Source organism: Chiloscyllium plagiosum, unplaced genomic scaffold (assembly GCF_037043375.1).
Source record: "Chiloscyllium plagiosum isolate Xiang-an unplaced genomic scaffold, Cpla_swu_hap1 HiC_scaffold_30, whole genome shotgun sequence".
Taxonomy (NCBI): domain Eukaryota; kingdom Metazoa; phylum Chordata; class Chondrichthyes; order Orectolobiformes; family Hemiscylliidae; genus Chiloscyllium; species Chiloscyllium plagiosum.
This window is the reverse complement of record NW_028270168.1, coordinates 8,262,496-8,283,287: the sequence shown is the minus strand read 5'-3', so window position 1 is coordinate 8,283,287 and position 20,792 is coordinate 8,262,496. Positions and strand designations below refer to the sequence as shown.

The window sequence follows — 20,792 nt, the reverse complement described above, 5'->3', positions numbered from 1 at the left end:
CACCAACCCACCGAAGCACATCCCACCCATACCCATACATTTACCCCTTACCTAACACTACGGGCAATTTAGCATGGCCAATTCACCTGACCTGCGTATCTTTGGACTGTGGGAGGAAACCGGAGCACCCGGAGGAAACCCACACAGACATGGGGAGAATGTGCAAACTCCACACAGTCAGTCGCCTGAGGCGGGAATTGAACCCGGGTCTCCGGCGCTGTGAGGCAGCAGTGCTGAGGAGGTTGAGCAATTCATCAACTTCACCAACACATTCCACCCTGACCTTTTAAATTTACCTGGACCATCTCTGACACTGCCCTCCCTTCCTGGATATCTCCATCTTCCATCTTCCATCTTCCATCTTCCATCTTCCATCTTCCATCTTCCATCTTCCATCTTCCATCTTCCATCTTCCATCTTCCATCTTCCATCTTCCATCTTCCATCTTCCATCTTCCCACCGACTCCCACAGCTACCTGGATTACACCTCTTCCCACCCTACCTCCTGCAAAAATGTCATCCCGTATTCCCATTTCCTCTGCCTCCGCCATATCTGCTCCCAGGAGGACCGGTTCCACCACAGAACATACCAGATGGCCTCCTCCTTTAGAGACTGCAATTTCCCTTCCCAAGTAGTTAAAGGTGCCCTCCAACGCATCTCGTTCACATCCCTCACCTCTGCCCTCAGACCCCACCCGTCCAACCGTAACAAGGACAGAACCCCCCGGTGCTCACCTTCCACCCTACCAACCTTCGCATAAACCAAATCATCCGCCAACATTTCCACACCTCCAAACGGACCCCACCACCAGGGATATATTTCCCTCCCCACCCATTTCCACCTTCCACAAAGACCGTTCCCTCCGTGACTACCTGGTCAGGTCCACGCCCCCCAACAACCCACCCTCCCATCCTGGCACCTTCCCCGCCACCGCAGGAATTGCAAAACCTGTGCCCACACCTCCCCCCTCACCTCCTCCCAAGGCCACAAAAGAGCCTTCTACATCCAAAGTTTTACCTGCACATCCACCAATATCATTTATTGTATCTGTTGCTCCTGATGCAGTCTTCTCTACATTGGGAAGACTGGACGCCTCCTAGCAGAGCACTTTAGGGAACATCTCTGGGACACCCACTCCAATCAACCACACCGCCCTGTGGCCCAACATTTCAACTCCCTCTCCCACTCTGCCGAGGACATGGAGGTCCTGGGCGTCCTTCAGCGCTGCTCCCTCACCACCAGATGCCTAGAGGAAGAATGCCTATCTTCCTCTATCTTCTTTTCCACCTATCCACTCCACAACCACCCCCCGACCTATCACCTTCATCCCCTCTCCCACTCACCTATTGTACTCTATGCTACTTTCTCACCACCCCCACTCTCCTCTTACTTATCTCTCCACCCTTCAGGCTCACTGCCTGTACTCCTGAGGAAGGGCTTTTGCCCGAAACGTCGATTTTTACTGCTCCTCGGATGCTGCCTGAACTGCTGTGCTTTTCCAGCACCACTCTAATCTGGCCCCTTGATGAGTTGAATGACTTGTTTCTGAACTTCAGAGGTTCGAGGATGGGTTTTTTTTTTTGCTCAATGCTTTGCTTAAAGAAAGGTTGTTTACACATGTAATTGTAAGTATTTTTGTGGTATTCTAATGAAGTTGTTCACTGCCTTAACTTATGTAAAATGAAATGATCAAGAAAGAAATTTCAACCGGCCTAATCATTCCGTGGGGATTTAGTGTTGTTTTTTTCATTTTTTTGATTCAGGTTCTGGATGTGGACATACAGTCTTTGGTCCTGAAAGTGGTACTCTGGCTTCCAAGAACTACCCTGGCACTTACCCGAACCACACCTTCTGTAAATGGGAGCTGCGAGTTGCATCGGGGAAGAATATCATTCTGAGGCTTAGTGACTTGGACATTGAGTATACTGAGGATTGTTCATCCAGTTCCTTGAAAATCTATAGTTCATCATCTGCTAACATTAGTCATGGTAAGGAGTTAATGTACTGAGTAAATTTATCAATGTAAAGTCATAGAGATGAACAGCATGAAGGCAGACCCTTCAGTCCAACCCATCCATGCCGACCAGATATCCCAACCTAATCCAGTCCCATTTGCCAGCACCTGGCCCATATCTCTCTAAACTCTTCCTATTCATATACCCATCCAGATACCTTTTTCAAATGTCGTAATTGTACCAGCCTCCACCACTTCCTCTGGCAGATCATTCCATACACGTACCACCTCTGCGTGAAAAGGTTGCCCCTTATGTCTCTTTTATATCTTTCTCCTCTCACCCTAAACCTATGCCCTCTAGTTTTGGACTCCCCCACCCCAGGGAAAAGACCTTGTCTATTTACCCTATCCATGCCCCTCAAGATTATATAAACCTCTATAAGGTCACCCCTCAGCCTCTGTCGTTCCAGGGAAAACAGCCCCAGCCTTGTTCAACCTCTCCCTATAGCTCAAATCCTTCAACCCTGGCAATATCTGGATTTTGTAAAGGGAACAAGGCACATTAAGCAAATGCAGCCAAAAGTGTGTTATCACACAGCTATTCTGATCTGTGTTATGCGACTGGTTCAGTATGGCTAGTAGGAGATTTTGACTGGTGTAATTTTTTTGTGTGATACATCTAACTGCTCCATTGAAAGAATGTTATATCTTAACATGGATGACTAACTTGCAGTCAGTAAGACAATCTGCTGTGAATCTGGTCCCTGAGCACTCTTGAACTGAGTTTCGAAGTGTTATACTTTGGGAGGAATTGCATTGCCCACCATACTGCTGAGCTGGGTACATCGATTCTATTCAGTGGAGTGCAATGAGTATTTTTGCGTCGCAGCGGGCTGGATACAGGAGTACTCCCACTTTCCATTGGGGACCCTGGGTGGATTGTGCTGTACTGCGTCTCCACAGATTGCAGTGGTGCACACACTCCCAGCCCAACTGTTGGTCTTGTGGAGTCCATGGACCTTGCATATAGGCAATTTTAATTATTTGAAAAACCTTTTTTTTGTGCTTTTGGTTGCACCACTGTCCTGATCTTCAGTCAACTGGTGTGGGGTGGGGTATGGGCAAGTCAGAGGATTTCCCTGTGGGCCTGCTTCTGGGATTCGCTAACTTGGCTAATAATAGGACCAGGCAGTGGGATGTGAAGAGGGTCATAGTTTGACTGTCTGCTCTTCCATGACTACATTCATGCCGGGGTGTCTTTGGAGAGAGAGAACATGGTGTCCACCAATACTCTCGATGCCTTTAGAGAGTGGTGGGCACTGTAGGGGATGGAGTGCATTATTTAACCCTTCCAAATCTCTCTTGGTTTAGCCCTCCCTTTTGTCCCAATCTCTCTGTCCCCTTTGATGTGCATTGACCCTTACAGGCTTTGCACATAAATTAATCAATTGGAAAATATGAGTGTTTACTGTTGGTGGTTAAAAGATGACAAAAAAAAATGTATATCACAGGTGAAAACCGAAAGAACTGCAGATGCTGGAAATCAGAAATAATACAGAAATTGCTGAAAAGCTCAGCATGTCTGGCAGCATCTGTGGAAATACCATGGATGGTTTGGGTTTTGGGGGAAGAAAATATTCGGTTGGTTCTAAGAGTATTTCTGGATATGGGAAAAAGAGGAAAGAATGATTTTGCAGATTGGACAGAGTCAGATTTCAAAGTCCTCAGCAATATGAAAGGGTTTTGGTAGTTGCTGCTTCTGTATTTCGATGCTGTGAACAGTTGCGTATGTTCGCATCAATTTAACTTCACAGTTGACATGTGCAGTCATTTCTTCTTGTACAGGTGTATGTAATAATTTATACCTTGATAGATGGTTTGCAGCATAATCATGCAGTTTACAATCCAAAAATTGAGTAATCATTGATGTTATTTGTCCTGAAATGCTATTTGCTATATTTCCTTAATGATAAAATAAATTTTCTATTGTTCTATCCATTTGTACTGTGCAAGCCAGTTATCTGTGAATATTGCAACATTGAGGAACTCTTCAGAACACATTAGTTACTTTTAAGGCCAACTGCTAGTTGCTATGTCCGGTTCTGCCTAGCAATAGGGGTGGGACTTGTTGTGAGGTTTTCACTAGGTCGCTCAAAACAATCAGATGTCAGTTATTGTTAGTCCAATGGAGAGAATGAAGAGCAGACCCCGTGCTTGAGGTGTGCTGGGAACTGTTGAGAAGGGCACTGTTTCTCTACTGGTGGGACTCCGGAAGATAGAAGTGGGCGGCACGGTGGCACAGTGGTTAGCACTGCTGCCTCACAGCGCCAGAGACCTGGGTTCGATTCCCGCCTCAGGTGACTGTGCAAACTCCACACAGACATTCTCCCCGTGTCTGCGTGGGTTTCCTCCGGGTGCTCCGGTTTCCTCCCACATTCCAAAAATGTTCAGGTTAGGTGAATTGGCCATGCTAAATTGCCCATAGTGTTAGGTGAAGGGGTAAATGTAGGAGAATGAGTCTGGGTGAGTTGCGGGTCGGTGTGCACTTGTTGGGCTGAAGGGCCTGTTTCCATACTCTAAATATTCCAATATTCCAGGAACAGTTTGATAGTTCTGTATAGTTAGGACACAGGTCCTGAGGGCAGTAGGTGCACCTGAGTGTTTGCAGCTTAGACCTTGAGAAAAGCTCTAGGAACAGCTGGGGGGGGGGGAGTTTGGGAGGGTGAATGCTTGAAAGAACCATATGACTAACTCAAAGATCAATACTGCAGAGAGTGGGGTGAAAGAAGTCCACAAGCGGTATTTTCTTGGTGCACTGGAAAAATTTTGGGGCAGTGCCAGTTTGGTGAAACAAGCTGTCTGCAAAAAAACTGGAGTTGCACCTGAGAGTTGGTGATCGAGACCCACTTCCCAGACGCAGGAGAGAGTAGATAGGAGGGTGTGAGAAATTGATGAGGCAACCTGTTGATAGAATGGCATTTTGAAGGAGTTCAAAAGCTAGATTTTTGCAAGAGAAGAAATAGGAGTCTTGAAAGTGTTTAAATGGGATTTGGTGACCTCTGGTGTCACTAACACATAGTTTGCTGGAAATCCATGGGATTTGCAAATTGATGTGCTCTGTGAGGAATTCTAATTCTAGGAAGGAATGGACCAAGAAATTACAGTCCACCACCTCCGTGGTGGGGAAGTTATGAAAATTCTGCAGGACACTTAACATTTGCACTGGAGATTCAGATTAATGTGGGATAGTCAGCATGGTTTGGGAAGGCAAGGTCATGTTCGACAAATGTAATCATAAGTGGGTTCTAGATTAGAGTGGTGCTGGAAAAGCACAGCAGTTCAGGTAGCATCCAAGGAGTAGGAAAATCGACGTTTCGGGCAAAAGCGCTTCATCAGGAATACAGGCAGAGTGCCTGCAGGGTGGAGAGATAAATAAGAGGGTGGGGGTGGGGAGAAAGTAGCATAGAGTACAATAGGTGAATGGGGGTGGGGATGGAGGTGATAGGTCAGGGAGGAGGGTGGAGTGGATAAGTGGGAAGGAAGATAGGCAGGTAGGACAGGTCATGGGGATGGTGCTGAGCTGGAAGTTTGGAGCTGGGGTGAGGTGGGGAAGGGGAAATGAGGAAACTGGTGAATCCACATTGATGCCCTGGGGTTGAAGTGTTCTGAGGCAGAAGATGAGGCGTTCTTCCTCCAGGTGTCGGGTGGTGAGGGAGCGATGGTGAAGGAGGCCCAGGACCTCCATGTCCTCGGCAGAGTGGGAGGGGGAGTTGAAATGTTGGGCCACAGGGCGGTGTGGTTGATTGGTGCGGGTGTCCCAGAGATGTTCCCTAAAGCGCTCTGCTAGGAGGCACCCAGACTCCCCAATGTAGAGGAGACCGCATCGGGAGCAACAGATACAATAAATGATATTGGTGGATGTGCAGGTAAAACTTTGGGTGTGGAAGGCTCCTTTGTGACCTTGGGAGGAGGTGTGGGCGCAGGTTTTGCAATTCCTGCAGTGGCAGGGGAGGGTGCCAGGACGGGAGGGTGGGTTGTAGGGGGGCATGGACCTGACCAGGTAGTCACGGAGGGAACAGTCTTTGCGGAAGGTGGTAAGGGATGGGGAAGGAAATATATCCCTGGTAGTGGGGTCCGTTTGGAGGTGGCGGAAATGTCAGCAGATGATTTGGTTTATGCGAAGGTTGGTAGAGTGGAAGGTGAGCACCAGGGGCGTTCTGTCCTTGTTATGGCTAGAGGGGTGGGGTCTGAGGGCAGAGGGGCGGGATGTGAACGAGATGCGTTGGAGGGCATCTTTAACCACGTGGGAAGGGAAATTGCGGTCTCTAAAGAAGGAGGCCATCTGGTGTGTTCTATGGTGGAACTGGTCCTCCTGGGAGCAGATACAGCAAACACGGAGGAATTGGGAAAAAGGGATGACATTTTTGCAGGAGGTAGGGTGGGAAGAGGTATAATCCAGGTAGCTGTGGGAGTCGGTGGGTTTGTAAAAAATGTCGGTGTCAAGTCGGTCGTCATTAATGGAGACGGAGAGGTCCAGGAAGGGGAGGGAGGTGTCAAATGGTCCAGGTAAATTTAAGGTCAGGGTGGAATGTGTTGGTGAAGTTGATGAATTGCTCAACCTCTTCGTGGGAGCACAAGGTGGCGCCAATGCAGTCATCAATATCGCGGAGGAAGAAGTGGGGAGTGGTGCCGGTGTAATTACGGAAGATGGACTGTTCTACATAGCCAAAAAAGAGACCGGCATAGCTGGGCCCCATATGGGTGCCCATGGCTACCCCTTTGGTCTGGAGGAAGTGGGAGGATTCGAAGGAGAAATTGTTGTGAGGACCAGTTCAGCCAAACAAATGAGTATCGGTGGAAGGGAACTGTTAGGGACATCGGGAGAGGAAGAAATGGAGGGCTTGAAGGCCCTGGTCATGGTGAATGGAGGTGATGGAGGTGTAGAGGGATTGGATATCCATAGTGAAGATGAGGCGTTGGGGGCCGGGGGGAAACGGAGGTCTTGGAGGAGATGGAGGGCATGGGTGGTGTCTCGAATGAATGTGGGGAGTACCAGGACTGGGGGGGGGGGGGGAATAGGACAGTGTCGAGGTAGGTAGAGATGAGTTCAGTGGGGCAGGAGCATGCTGAGACAATGGGTTGGCCAGGATGGTCAGGCTTGTGGATCTTGGGAAAGAGGTAGAACCGGACTGTGCGGGGTTCCCGGACTACGAGGTTGGAAGCTGTGGATGGGAGATCTCCTGTGGTGATGACATTCTGTATGGGCTGGGAGATGGTGATGGGGGTGGAGGTCTTGGTCGAGGGGGTGGTAGGAGGAGGTGTCTTTGAGTTGGCATCTGGCTTCAGCAGTGTAGAGGTCAGTGCGCCAAACTACCCACTGCGCCCCTATTATCTGCTGGCTTGATGGTGAGGTTGGGATTGGAGCAGAGGGAGTGAGGGCTGCACATTGTGAGGGTGAGAGGTTGGAGTGGGGGAGGGAGGTAGACCGGTTGAGGAGGTTAATATCCCAGTGGCAGTTGGAAATGAAGAGGTTGAGGGCGGGTAATAGGCCAGCACAGGGTGTCCAGGTGGATGGAGTGTGTTGGAGGCGGGCGAAGGGATTCTCGGAAGGTGGGCGGGAGTTCTGATTGTAAAAATAAGCTCGGAGGCGGTGGCGGTGGAAGAAGTGTTTGATGTCACGACGTGTATTAAATTCAATCAGAAGTATTGATACGGGTCATAAATTTAATGTGGTGTCTGTGAACATGAGCAAATTTTTTGATAAGGTACTTCATGGTTATTGATATGTGCTTCAGGTTAATTCTGGATGCTAAACTATAAATTGTGTGTAAATATATGCATTATAGACTGTACTATTGTTTTAAACTTAATTAGTACAATATACTATTGTTTGTTCAAAACCTGGAAATCTTGTGGCTCAGTTGTGCTACCTAAGATCTCAAACTTTGTTTTTAAAAATATATTCCTGGTCCTGAGCCAGATCATATCCTACAGCCACCAAAATTGTTTTCAGCCATTGGCATGTGTCATGAAGGCTGTGTTGCTTGTCTAATACCAGGGTTAAGGATAGCTCCTCAGGGCTGGAGAGAAACTTGGAGAGGGAGGGGAGGGAAGGGATCATGTTGGTACCAACGACTTTGACTGAAAAGGAGATGTTGTTGAATGTTTTTGAGCAGTTTGAAACTAACTTGAAAAGCAGAACCTCCAAGGTAATAATCTCAGGATAACTTCATGAACCACAGGCGAACTGGTCTAATGGTAAATAACAACATCAAGTAGATGTCAGGAGCCCTGGGGACCAATGATTTTCAAATCCTTTCTGGCCATAGGTGAGATATCACAAGACCATCATTAAAATTCCTCACAACCAGGCAGTTACAGGCCAGTCAGTCTAGCCTCTGTGGTGGGGAAGTTGAGAGTTTTGCGGAACAGATTATGTCTGCACTGGAGACATGGATTTACCTGGGATAGTCAGCATGGATTTGTTAAGGGAAGGTAATGTTTGACAAATATTTGAGATGGTAACCAGGAGTGTTGTTGTGGGTAAAGCATTTAATGTGGTCTATGTGAAATTTAGCAAAACCTTTTGATAAGGTACCTCATGGCAGACTGGTCAAGAAAGTAAGAGTGCATAAAATCCAAGGCAAAGTAACACATTGAATCCAAAATTGGCTGAGAGGCAGGAAGCAGAAGAGTGACGTTAGAGGGATATTTTTGTGACAAGAAGTCTTTGTTCACTGGGGCTCTTTAGGGCTCAATGCTGCTGCCCTGTCTGTGTGTGGTATACATCATTGATTTGAATTTAAATACAGGGGTATGACCAAGATGTCAGAGACATGAGGACTGGTCTGGTGGTATATAGCCATACACTGCAGGAAGATAGCAATGGACGTGTCAGGTGTACAAAGCAATGGCAAATGGGAGTCAACCCATAAAAATATGAGGTAATGCATTTGGGAGAGCTGAGAAGGCAAGGAATTGGAGGACCCTGGAAAATACTGAAGATCAAAGGGACCTTGCTATGCCTATCCACAGATCCTGGCAGGAAGAGCAAAAGTCTAATAAGGTGGTAAAGGAGGTATATGGGATAAGTTTTTATTACCCAAAGCACAATTGCAAGGTGGTTATACGGTGAATGGTTAGGTCACACCTGGAGAAATTATTGAATATTCATTTATTGGGTTAAATGTGGATATCACTGGCTGGGCCAGCATTTATTGCCCATTCCTAGTTGCCCATGAGAAATGGTAGTGGGCTGCCTTCTTGAACTACTGCAGTCTGTGGTAGACCCACAATGTTATTAAGGAGGGAATTCCATGATTTTTGACCCAGTGATGATGAATGATATATTTCCAAGTCAGGATGGTGAATAACTTGGAGGGGAACTTGCAGAGAGTGGCTTTCCCATGTGTCTGCTGCCCTTGTCACTGTAGATGCTGCTGGTTGTGGGTTTGAAGGTGATGTCGCAGGAGCCCTTGGTGAATTTCTGACGCATCAGATAAATTTTGTTTCTGTTTTCTGATGATGAGCATATTTCCCAGCGCTCTGATGACTGTTACAGCTATTCACTTGATTGTAGTGGATCTAGGCTAAATCAATGATGCTCCCATTCTTCCACCACTCTTGCTGCTTACTGCTTTACACTGGCTCCCAGTCGAATGAGACTGCGTTGGCTCCCAGTTGAATAAGATTTATAATTTCACAATTCTTTGCCTCATTTTCAAATCTCTTAAGGATCTCACCCTTCCCTATCTCTGAATCCTCCTCTACTACTACTACTACTACAACAACTTTCCAACCTCTCTGCACTTATCCAGTTATGGCCTCCTTTGCATCCCTGATCATGATTCTATTTTTGGTGATGCAGCTTTTAGCTGCAAATGCCATGTGCTCTTGAATACCCTCTCTAAATCTATCCACACTGCCCTTTCCTCCTTCATTGTAGTGGATCATGAAATGTATCAATCAAGTGAATAGCTGTGATATAGTCATCAAGAGCGCAGGGAAATATGCTCAACGTGAGAAATCAGAAACAAAGATTATCTGATGTGTTAGAAATTCACCAAAGGCTCCTGAGACAGCACCTTCAAATCCACAACTCCTTCACCTGGCTTAATGTCTCCTTATGTGGCTTGTTGTTAGACCTTATGGGATAGGCTCCTGTCAAATAGCCTCAGATGTTTATCTACATTAAAAACACTATATAGATGCAAGTTGTTGTTAGAATTCTCGTATGTTTCCTATTGATATCTGAATATTCTGAGTCCATGCGTCTCTTGTAAGTTTCTGTCAAAGGTTCTGAAACTTCAGTGTCTTGTTTATAAAAGAGGTACACAACCAATTTCTCAAAATAATGGTGTGAAATTCAGAAAATGTTTAATAATGGGACCATTACAAATGGTTTCTGCTGCTTTAAAATACATGGTGTGAACTGGACCACAGGTGGAAAAGAGCTGTTTATAGTTTCTGCTTTTGACTTGTAGGTGCCAGTGTTGGACTGGGGTGTACAAAGTTTAAAAATCACACAACACCAGGTTATAGTCCAACAGGTTTATTTGGAAGCACTAGCTTTTGGAGCGCTGCCCCTTCATCAGGTGGTTGTCCTCGTTTCAACCACTTCTCTTCTGTTGTTCATAGTGAACTGCACACATCAGGCAGAAGTTAACATCCTCCCTCAAGAAGGGGGTTTGGACAGAGGGGGAGCATTTAATAGGTTGGGAAGATATGGGGTAGGGAGGTCCTCAGCACCCTCCAGCCTCTGACCCACTGAGGCTGAAATGGCAAGGCTCACAGACAGAGCTTCTCTCGTGACATCAATCCTTTCAGCTACAAATTGCCTTCTCGGGCAGGTGGGACCCTTGTCAGCTGGACTAAATACCACCCATTTACAAAGATTGTTGCTGGGGTTCGAGGGTTTTAATCATAGGGACAGGCTGAACAGGCTGGGGTTATTTTCCTGGGAGCGTAAGAAGGGGAGGGGTGACCCTTTTATAGAGGCTTATAAAATCATGAGGGCTCATGGATAGGGTAAATTTAGACACGATCCTTTTCTTAGGATAGGGTATTCCAAAAGTGGAAGGTAGAGGCTTTAAGTGAGAGGGGAAACATTTAAAAGGGACCTCCGAGGCAATTTTTTCACACGGAGGCTGTTGCCCGTATGGAATGAGCTGCTAGAAGAAATGGTGGAGGCTGGTACAATTACAACATATTAAAAGCATCTTGAGTACATGAATAGGAAGGGTTTAGAGGGATATAGGCCAAATGCTGGCAAATGGGACTGAGGATATCTGGTCGGCATGGACAAATTGGACTGAAGGGTTCATTTCTGTGCTGTACAATTCTGACTCTGTCTGTATTTCCTACTTCCTTGACCCAGAGAAGGGGAAAATGAATGGAAGATTCCTTCTCCTCATTGCTGCACAGGAGTATCTGTTGGAAAGGTACATGTGTGAGCATGAAATGAGACAGAAACAAGCTCCGTCGCCTCTGCCACCCAATGATGGCATTGTCTGTCAACACAGTCTATTGCGGTAGACACGAGGAATGATTTATCCTGGGCAAGATTTTAAAGAAAAGCAAGATTGCTTGTGGGTCTTAACCTCAGCATGATGTAATGCCTTCAGGGCAGGATGTGTCTTTTAATAATAGTTCCCAACAATCACAATTCTTCCAGCATGATCCTCAAAAAGATAATCATTGGCTATTAGTGTTGAGCTCCAGTCAACAAGACAGAACTATTATAAAGTGCACAAACAAATACTTTTAAGAAAGCAAATTACTCAGAACATTCCCAAGGTTGTGCAACAATTCAAAGTCACTTTCATTTCAGTCTTAAACATTATAATTATAAAATGATCATTTAAATTTTTTGTATGAAGAAAATTCCCAGAAGAGTCACAAATGTACAGAAGGAGGCCATTTTGTCCAACAGAGCATATATCTTTGTGCCAATCTTCCATCTTTTCCCCATACACTTGCACATTGTTTCTATTTTAGTAATCATCCAAATCCCTCTTAAATACCTCAATTGAACTTCCTCCATCGCACTTCCATGCAGTACCTTCAAGACCCCAACTGTTTGCAAGGTGATAAAGCCTTTTATTTTCTCTCCACTCGCATTTAGTTCTTTTGTAGATCACTTTGAACCTGTGCCCTCTTACTCTCTATTCCTTTCCAGGCACAACTGGAAATTTAATTGCAAAACTCTAAGATAGTTGATGATTCTGAGACAGTGTAATTATTTGGGCTGCCTTGGTTGCCAGAGTATTTCTGGACTGTGAATTTATTCTAAGTTCAGTCTTTAAAAACTTAAGCAGCATTTTATTGCTATCTTTCTCTTGTATTTGTGAATGAAAACATTCCAAGAACAAATGTTGATCAGATTCATGACCCTTCAAACATTTGAAAGAATGATGTTTAGCTGCTGTCTAATTCTTCAATAGCATTGTGATTTGATGACTCTGTAAAGACAGCAACAGGGAGGTGACTAATTTCAAGAGCTGCTGTTTTGATTGATGACTGTAATGACAGCCAGGGAAAAACAAATGAGAATATGCACAAAATTAATTAACAGTGCAATGTCTGTTTCAGCCTGGTGTCTGAAATTATTTTTCTGTTTAATTTTGGTACTTTGAGCCACGACCCCAAAACCAGTCCTTTCACCTCAGAGCGTACAGATCCAGTTCAGACTATGCTGGAGAATCTCAGCAGATCTGCTAGCATCCGTGGAGAGAGAAACAGTTAACATTTCGAGTCCAGGATAACTTTCAAAACTTTGACTTTAATTGCAGAGTTGCTGCAAAGTGAAACAGCCTTGCACTGGTGATACAGTGAGAGCTTATGTTGATATATTCCAAATGACACTGTTTTGATGCGGTGTTAAGTAGTACTTGTGAAAGTCTTTTCTGAACAATGAAGATTTGAAAATGGATAAATACTCTGGAATTGTTTTATCACCTTTAGGGCCTGGAGAATACTAATATGCTGCTTTGACACAGGCAGTCAAGTTTGTGGAACAGAGCACATGTTAGAATAAACTACATGTGACATTGAAAGTACAGACTTAAAGGGCCAAAGTCCTTTGCTTGTTCAAACATTGACACTGAAATTAAAATTCTCAATGCTGAAGCTTTTGTGAGTAACTGTAATCAACATAGCCTCAGAGTGGATTGTAATCCACTCCTTCCAGTTTGTGTTCACCATTTTTGTGGCAAACAAGGGTTGGGTTAGGGGGCAAGTTAAACTCTTAAATTTTAAAACCTTAACCCAAGCCATCTTGAATTACCCCCACCCTTGCTTGTTTATGAGGATGGAGGGAGGAGTGAATAATTATCATTGAATCCCTACAGCGTGGGAACAGGCCATTTGGCTCACCTAGCCCACACTGACCCTCTGAGGACCATCCCACCCAGACCTGCCCCATAACCCTACATTTCCCTTGGCTAGTCTCCCTAGCCTAGATACTAATGGGTAATTCAGCATGGCCAATCCACCTAATGTACATTTCTTTAGTCTGAGAGGAAACCTGAGGAAACAGGGAAAATATGCAAAGTCCACACAGTAACTCTGGTCTGGAATCAAATCCAGGTCTTTAGCACTGTGAGATAACAGTGCCACCAATGGGACCACTGTCCATGAGTAAGTAATGGTGATATCCACGTCCCATGAATGAATTCTTTTAAAAAGTAGGTGTCCATCTCAGCTGTAAATAAATATAGTGAGATTTTGTTACACAGAGAATTTTTAGAAATAATTAGTTTGAAATCCTGCAATTGACGATAAAACAGCAAGTTATCCAGAACTCAATATTTTTTGAGCATTTAAAGGTAATTTTAACTTCGATTTAATTGTGGTTACATTTATAGTCCTCATTAAAGAGAAGCTGCATTACATATGGATGTGATGTCAGGAATCTAATTGAGTGCATATTCCATAATTCAAGTTATTCTGTATGCTAGTCTATACAGTCCAGATGAATTCAATAGTTTCAGTTGTTTAATGCACAACAGTTGAAAATTGTGACCAATCTACATCAAGTACATTGCCACAATGAATGAGGATCAAATTTCATTTAACTGAACTATTTTTAACTCTGAAATCTGCTATATATGCGCAGTCACTTACAGACTCGTTGACTAAGTGCTTCCTAATCATCATTTCAGACTGCCTCTGTAAACCCTCTTTCTACTTTTCCTCTCTTCACTTTGTGGCAATGCACTTGATGCATATTGGTGACAATTTTCACTATTCTGCTTTAAGCACCCTGCACCTTGATATTGCCCATCTGGAGTATCTGGGCTGTGGGAGTCAGTACATTGCTTTTTGTTGAGGTTCATCCCAAGCAGCTGCATGACACAGGACTGTTTGCTCTATGGGCTGTTCCCCAGGATGCGCATCAAGACAAACATCGTCTGCGCCTGGAGAACCATCAGCTCTGTGAAAGACCCTTTTGGGTCTGCCCAAAACTTGTTGGCCTTCCAGAGCAAGGTGTTGACCCTGACTGAGTGTTGCAGACTGGTACATTCCAAGGTCCAGGACTACGTGCTGCAGGACACACTAAAGCTCAGGGTAGCTGTCACCAAGGCACAGTGAGGAAAGACCACTGTCTGAGGTCTTTCTGCACAAGTTAAATGGGGCCTGTTCAGTTCTCCAATCCTCTTGCTGCCTCAAGTGCATGTAAATATAGTCTCTCTCAAGTGAAAGAAGCCTTTTTAGTTTGTTAGGATAGAGTCAAACTCCAAAGTTTGTTTGTTTCCTCATATGCTACTGTACAGAAATACTGTTTGTGACTCTGTATATATACGTGTGTGTGTGTATATATGATTTTTTTTATGAATATACTTTAATTCATATACTGAAATTAAAAAATAAGTCATTGCATACACTGTCTCTGAGGCCATTGGCTCTTTAGCTCTCAGTAAGGGTCTTGCACTCCTTTTTATTGTGAGGGTGGCAGAGCTGGGCTGGATTCATTAGGAAACCAATCCTCTTGACTATTCAGGGATTCCTGCTGTATTTAGTATACTTATGAGGATTCTGCATTGTTGCAGATTGATTTTAGTTCTGATGCTTTCCACAGTTGAATATCTTCCCCTGACAAGTGAATCCTGACAAGGAATTACTTCCTTCAGGGTGTGAGGGAAACAGACTGCTTTGAGCAGAAAAACCTAGCCAGATTGGCTTGGGGTTCATGTGCCAAATGTCGTCTCAGACAGATACCAAAATGGGGTCAGTAATAATCTGGAACCTTTCTGATTATTTACTGTGATTGAATGAAAGGTGTTTGCAACTATTCCTTTTGTTATTCAGCTTTTCCAAGATTCTGCTGCACCTTTATGGGTTTTATCCACGTAATGAACAGTACCACAGCCAGGGAAAAACAGAAGCTTTTGAGATTTATTTTTCAAATGCCATGACTGTCCAGCACCACTCGCTCTGGTGATATCTGAAAGAGTGAGGGTTCTTCAAAATGGAAGTTCCCTCAGAAAAGTGAGCATTACTCCAGCACATCTAATTGGATCGAACAGACAAGCCCCAGCGAATGGAGGGAAACTCCCTCCAATGCCAGTGTAAGGTGACTTTTGTTTCAAACCAGCCTCTCCCTAGCCAAAATCTCTATCTGCAATGACCACCAACCCCACCCCCACAACTCCCTCCTGTTGAAGCCTCATACACCAAGGGCCTGCATTGACCCTGTAAACAGCCTGGGAAAATCATTGGACCTTCTGCTGTTCAAAATCATAGTCCTCTTCCATTGGGCAGATAGCCACGTCAATAATGTTTCCCTCACTGGGAACTGTCTCCAAGGCCAACACGGTCATGGAGCGCCATCATGATGCACCCCCTGGCACTTTACCAGCCTAACCACCTCCATTCCTATAACACGGAGCTGGCGAAATTCTCCTGTAACCTTGGCCTAAGGAGGTCAGCCACTTAGAACTGAGATTTCATCATTCAGTGGGTTGTAAATCATTGACATTTTCTATCCCCAAAGGCTGCAGCCGCTCAGTTGATCGCAGAATTCATAAAATTCCTACAGTGTGGAAACAGGCCATTTGGCCCAACAAGTCCACAACTACCCTGTGAAGAGTAACCCACCCAGACCCATTCTCATACCTTATTACTTACATTTCCCCTGACTAATGTACCTAACCTACACACCCATGAACACCATCGGCAGTTCAGCATGGCCAGTTCACCTAACCCCCACATCTTTCAGCTGTGGGAGAAAAACTGGAGCACCTGGAGGAAACCCGCACGGACACGGACAGAATATGCAAGCTCCACACAGACAGTTGCCCAAGGCTGGAATCGAATCCGGGTTTCTGGCACTGTGAGGCAGCAGTGCTAACCACTGAGCCACTGTGCTGCCCAATTGACTGTCAGAGATGGAGATGAAGGAGAATTATGGGCTGAGGAGATTGGGCAGAAGTTAGGTCTGAGGATCACATTGATCTCTAGGTGCCAGAGAGCGTGCTCCAACTCCCCTTTCTCACCTTTCACCATTCACTAAAGGAACAATTTTTAAAGCCATTGTTCATTTTCAAAATCTGTGCCCTGTGAATGAGTTAACATTTCCTTTAGTCATCGCCCATTTACAAGAAAGGCCCAACATATTTACATACACACAAACAAAATCAGAAGTGTTTCTGATTTATATTATCTTTTGGTTTGTATTTACTTACTCTATTGCTTTTAAAAAAGCAAGATGGTTATTGAGCTGATAAAGGAGCTTTCTGCAAACCGTTTTGTATAAATGTTTGTTGCCTTTTTGACCATTCGTTTGATAGTGTTAATCATTTCTGTACACTGAAAAATATAATTGTTTAGTATGTGTCACATTGTGCAAAGTATTTAAGACTGACTCACCATTGCATCTGGTGTCTGTTGGTTGTATGTCAACATTTGGATGCGATACTGTACAGACTAAATACTTTTATAGTGGGGCTTTGTCTGACGTGTGACGCTGCTTTGGTTTAACTATCTGTTTATCTCATGATGCCCAAGTTAAATACTCAGCATGTTAACAACAATTGCTCATGATGTAGTGCTCTGAATATCTTTTAAATTGTGACAGGTTGATAGACATGTTCTTAACTGTTTCAAATCAACATGTGAATTATCTGTCACAGGATTCTGATTGCTCCTTTTTTCAGGGAACTGGTGCCTGAGCAATGAATTTGGAAAAGACTATTTTGGCATTTTATTTGACAATTGTAACCACTTATAAACTTCTTGGTTCATTTAAGATCTCAGGTCCATTTGTTGTTTTACCTGTTCGCTGTGATCATCTTGTGCCTGATCTACAGGAGGCAGTACGTTCTCAGAGTTTCGTGATTTATTTGTATAAAACCTGATGTGAGAATCTCAAAAGCTGACCTTCCTCATCTTTCCAAAGGTCAAACTTCATACACATTGTGGATGTAGATGTCTCTTATTCACTTCCAAAGAATGATTGATTAAGAACATAAGGTACAGGAGAATCATCCAGATCTTCCACACACAACTCCACTTACTTGTCATATCTCTGTAACCCATCTTTCCTAATAATCAATCAATCTTAGCTTTGAACTGACTCAAAACTGAGAATACACAGGTCTCTGGGTTAGGAAATTCCAAGGATTGACAACTCTAAGCGAAGACATTTCACTTCGTCTTGGCTCTAAATGGCCTACCCCACCCCTTTTTCATGACTCCTCGTTCTGGGCTCTTCAGTCATTGGAAACAGTCTTTCAGCATCCGTTGGTCATCACAGGATCAATAAGATCTCTTCTCGTTCTTCTAAACTCCAGGGAATATGAGCCTACTCTACTCAATTTCATGTTATGTTCCAGAGCTCAGGAATTTTAACTGAGCAAACTTTTATAATGTTTTAATTGAATTTGGAGTTTTTAATCAATGGGAACATCACCATCTGCAAGTTCCCCTCCAAGCTACTGATCATCCTGACTTGGAAATATATTGCTATTCCTTCAGTGTTGCTCAATCAAATCCTGGAATTCCCTCCCTAACGGCATCATGGATCCTGTACACAAGAATTGCAGCGATTCAAAAAGGTAGCTCACCATTGACTTCTCGCGCAGTATATGATTTGATAGATGAATTGGCCATGCTAAATTGCCCATACTGCCTCGGGATTGTGCAGGCTAGACAATGGGCAATGCAGGGTTACAGGGATTGAGTGGGGGGTAGGATGTAGTCTGGGTGGGATGTTGTTTGGTGGGTTAGTGTGGCTCCAATGGAACAAATGGCCTGCTTCCACACTGAAGGGACGTTTCATGATTGAATTTAAAAAAAAGTGATGTCAGCAGTTTTCCTAAGACATATTATTAGCTAGGCTTGATTGGAATATTTATTTAGTTACCTCGAGTTGTATGCCATTCAAATCTCAGAGAAATGAGATCAATAAATTCCTTGCTAAATGAAGTAAGTATACTCATTCATGGAAGGTAGAATAACTAACTGTGTTTTACGCAGGTGGACAATTCTCTGAATGTGGGAAATCAAACAGTGAACTATCTACATTTGTAAATTATCATTCGCTGCTCAATAGACTTTAACCTTGTAAAGGTAAACTATGATGCGGATCCTTGGCTGTTTCTTTGTTTTGGTGTTTCCACTTAAAAAAGGAAGAGATTCTGAGACTTATTTCTGATGTAGATGATCTCTAAGATCAGATTTGCTCTCCTAGAAATCATAGGAGATGGACCTAACTGGGGACAAACTCCTATTCAAGATATAGAATAGATACACTGAGGCCCAATTTTGGACTCAGTTTCTTTCCAACCTGACATTAAATTGTACAATTGCTAAGGCAACCATATAAAATCGGTATTGAATCTGTTATTTTATGAATGAATGTGCTTATTTACTTCATTTAGTAAGGATTCAATTTATTATTTTCATTTTTCTGAGAGTTGACTGGTTCTGGCTTGGTTGTGTATGGAAATCAAGCATGTCAAGTTTATTTTAGATTCAAAAATGGCAACTTGAGTTTGTATAGTGTTTTTACCACATCGAAATATCCCAAGGCGTTTTACAAAGTTTTATCAATAAAATATTTTGACACCAAGCCACAGGAGGTGATATTGAACAGATTACCATAAACTTGGTCAAAGAAGTACCAAAGATTCCCGGCAGGTCCAGGATTAAATGAGGCTGATGTGCCCTACATTTAAAAGTAGCTTTTTCTTTAAATTATTGATTATTTTTCAAAGCTCTCTGTGCTTTATGATAGAATAGAATAGTCGTTATTGTCACATATACTCAATGAAAAGTTTGTGCATCAGCAATTTTCTTATCTAACAGGGAATTCCGGGCTATGGGGAGAGTGCTGGTAAGTGGAGTTCAAATGTCCATGATTAAACGGTGGAGTGGACTCGTTAAGCTGAATGGCCTTACTTCCACTCTTATGCCTTATGGTTTTAATTACAGAGCCGACTTTGATACAAGTCCCTAGGCACAGCTTCTTTAGTTACAAAATTTTAGAGAATACAGAAATAAAATGTGAGTGAAGCGTGAGATTACCTCCTCCTCTAGCACTTACCAGAAACTTCCTGTAAAACCTGTGGCCAGTGCCTGCAACTCCTCAAATTATCATAATGAGGCCTAGGCCCCATCTCAAGCCATTCTCAGGCCTTGCAGTTTGGGAGCATGTCATTTTTCCACATTTGCATCCAAAATAACAATAAATTTCTATCCCAATGCTAAGGAGAAATTGAATAAATATCTGACGAGGAAAATGTTTGAAAATTGAATGTATAGTGAAGAGAAGTGGTAGCAAACAGATGAAGAGAGTCAACTCAAGCGCAGAGTTATATAGCCTCCAGGCGTGATATAAGCTTGGTGATTTATGAATTCTTATTTATTTTATTTCTTTCCTTTAGTGGAACAGCTGATGCAGCTCATTGCAATAATCTTCTTAAAGTCAATGGTGCTTTGGTCCTGGTCTGTTGCCGGACTCCATTAATGAGCATGGAAAGCTAATATATCAGTTCACTGCTGTGATAGATAAAATTATCAAGGGACATTTATACAGACTTCGCCTTGCCAGTAACATACTTTCTGTGGAAAACCCTATGTATTATATTTTACTACTTCTAATGGCTGGAAGTTTGGCAATTTGGAAACATTGAAATTACTTCTCCACACAGTCATGGAGTCACAGAGAGGTAGAGCATGGAAACAGACCCTTCAGTCCAACTCATCCAAGCCGACTAGATATCCTAGATAAATCTAGCCCCATTTGCCAGCATTTGGCCCTTTTCCCTCTGACCCCTTCCTATTCTTATACCCACCCAGATGCCTTTTAAATGTTGTAATTGTACCAGTCTCCACCACTTCTTCTGGCAGCTCATTCATTATATGCACCACCCTCTGTGAAAACGATACCCTTCAGGTTTCTTTTTAAGTCTTTCCCCTCTCACCCTAAATCTATGCCTTTTGGTTTTAGACTCCACCCACCCTGCAAAAAGACCTTGGCTACTTCCCCTATCCATACCCCTCATGATTTTATAAACCTTTATAAGGTCACCCCTCAGCCTCCAACGATCCAGGGAAAACCGTCTCAGCCTACTCAGCCTCGCTCTATAGTTCAAACCCTCCAACCCTGGCAACATCCTTGTAAAGCTTTTCTGAACCCTTTCAAGTTTCAATACAATCTTTCGATAGGAAGGAGAACAGAATTGAACACAGTATTCCAAAAGTGACCTAACCAATATCCTGTACAGCAGCAACATGACCTCCCAACTTCTATACTCAATGCACCAACCAATAAAGGAAAGCATACCAAATGTCTTTTTCACTATCCTATCTACCCTTGACTCCACGTTCAATGAG

General features: G+C 43.7%; 1 protein-coding gene across 3 annotated transcripts in view; it reads left to right on the top strand.

The window, feature by feature from the left end:
* Positions 1–20,792, top strand: part of LOC122563492 (discoidin, CUB and LCCL domain-containing protein 1) — a 142,709-nt gene that overhangs the window by 38,419 nt on the left and 83,498 nt on the right. For 2 of the 3 annotated variants that reach the window (XM_043717282.2, XM_087976708.1), the window contains one exon: positions 1,765–1,989. The exons of the other annotated variant lie outside the window; for it this stretch is intronic. In XM_043717282.2, coding sequence (XP_043573217.1) covers positions 1,765–1,989 — 225 coding nt within the window. The remainder of the gene's footprint in view (positions 1–1,764; positions 1,990–20,792) is intronic. 3 annotated transcript variants of the gene reach the window in all.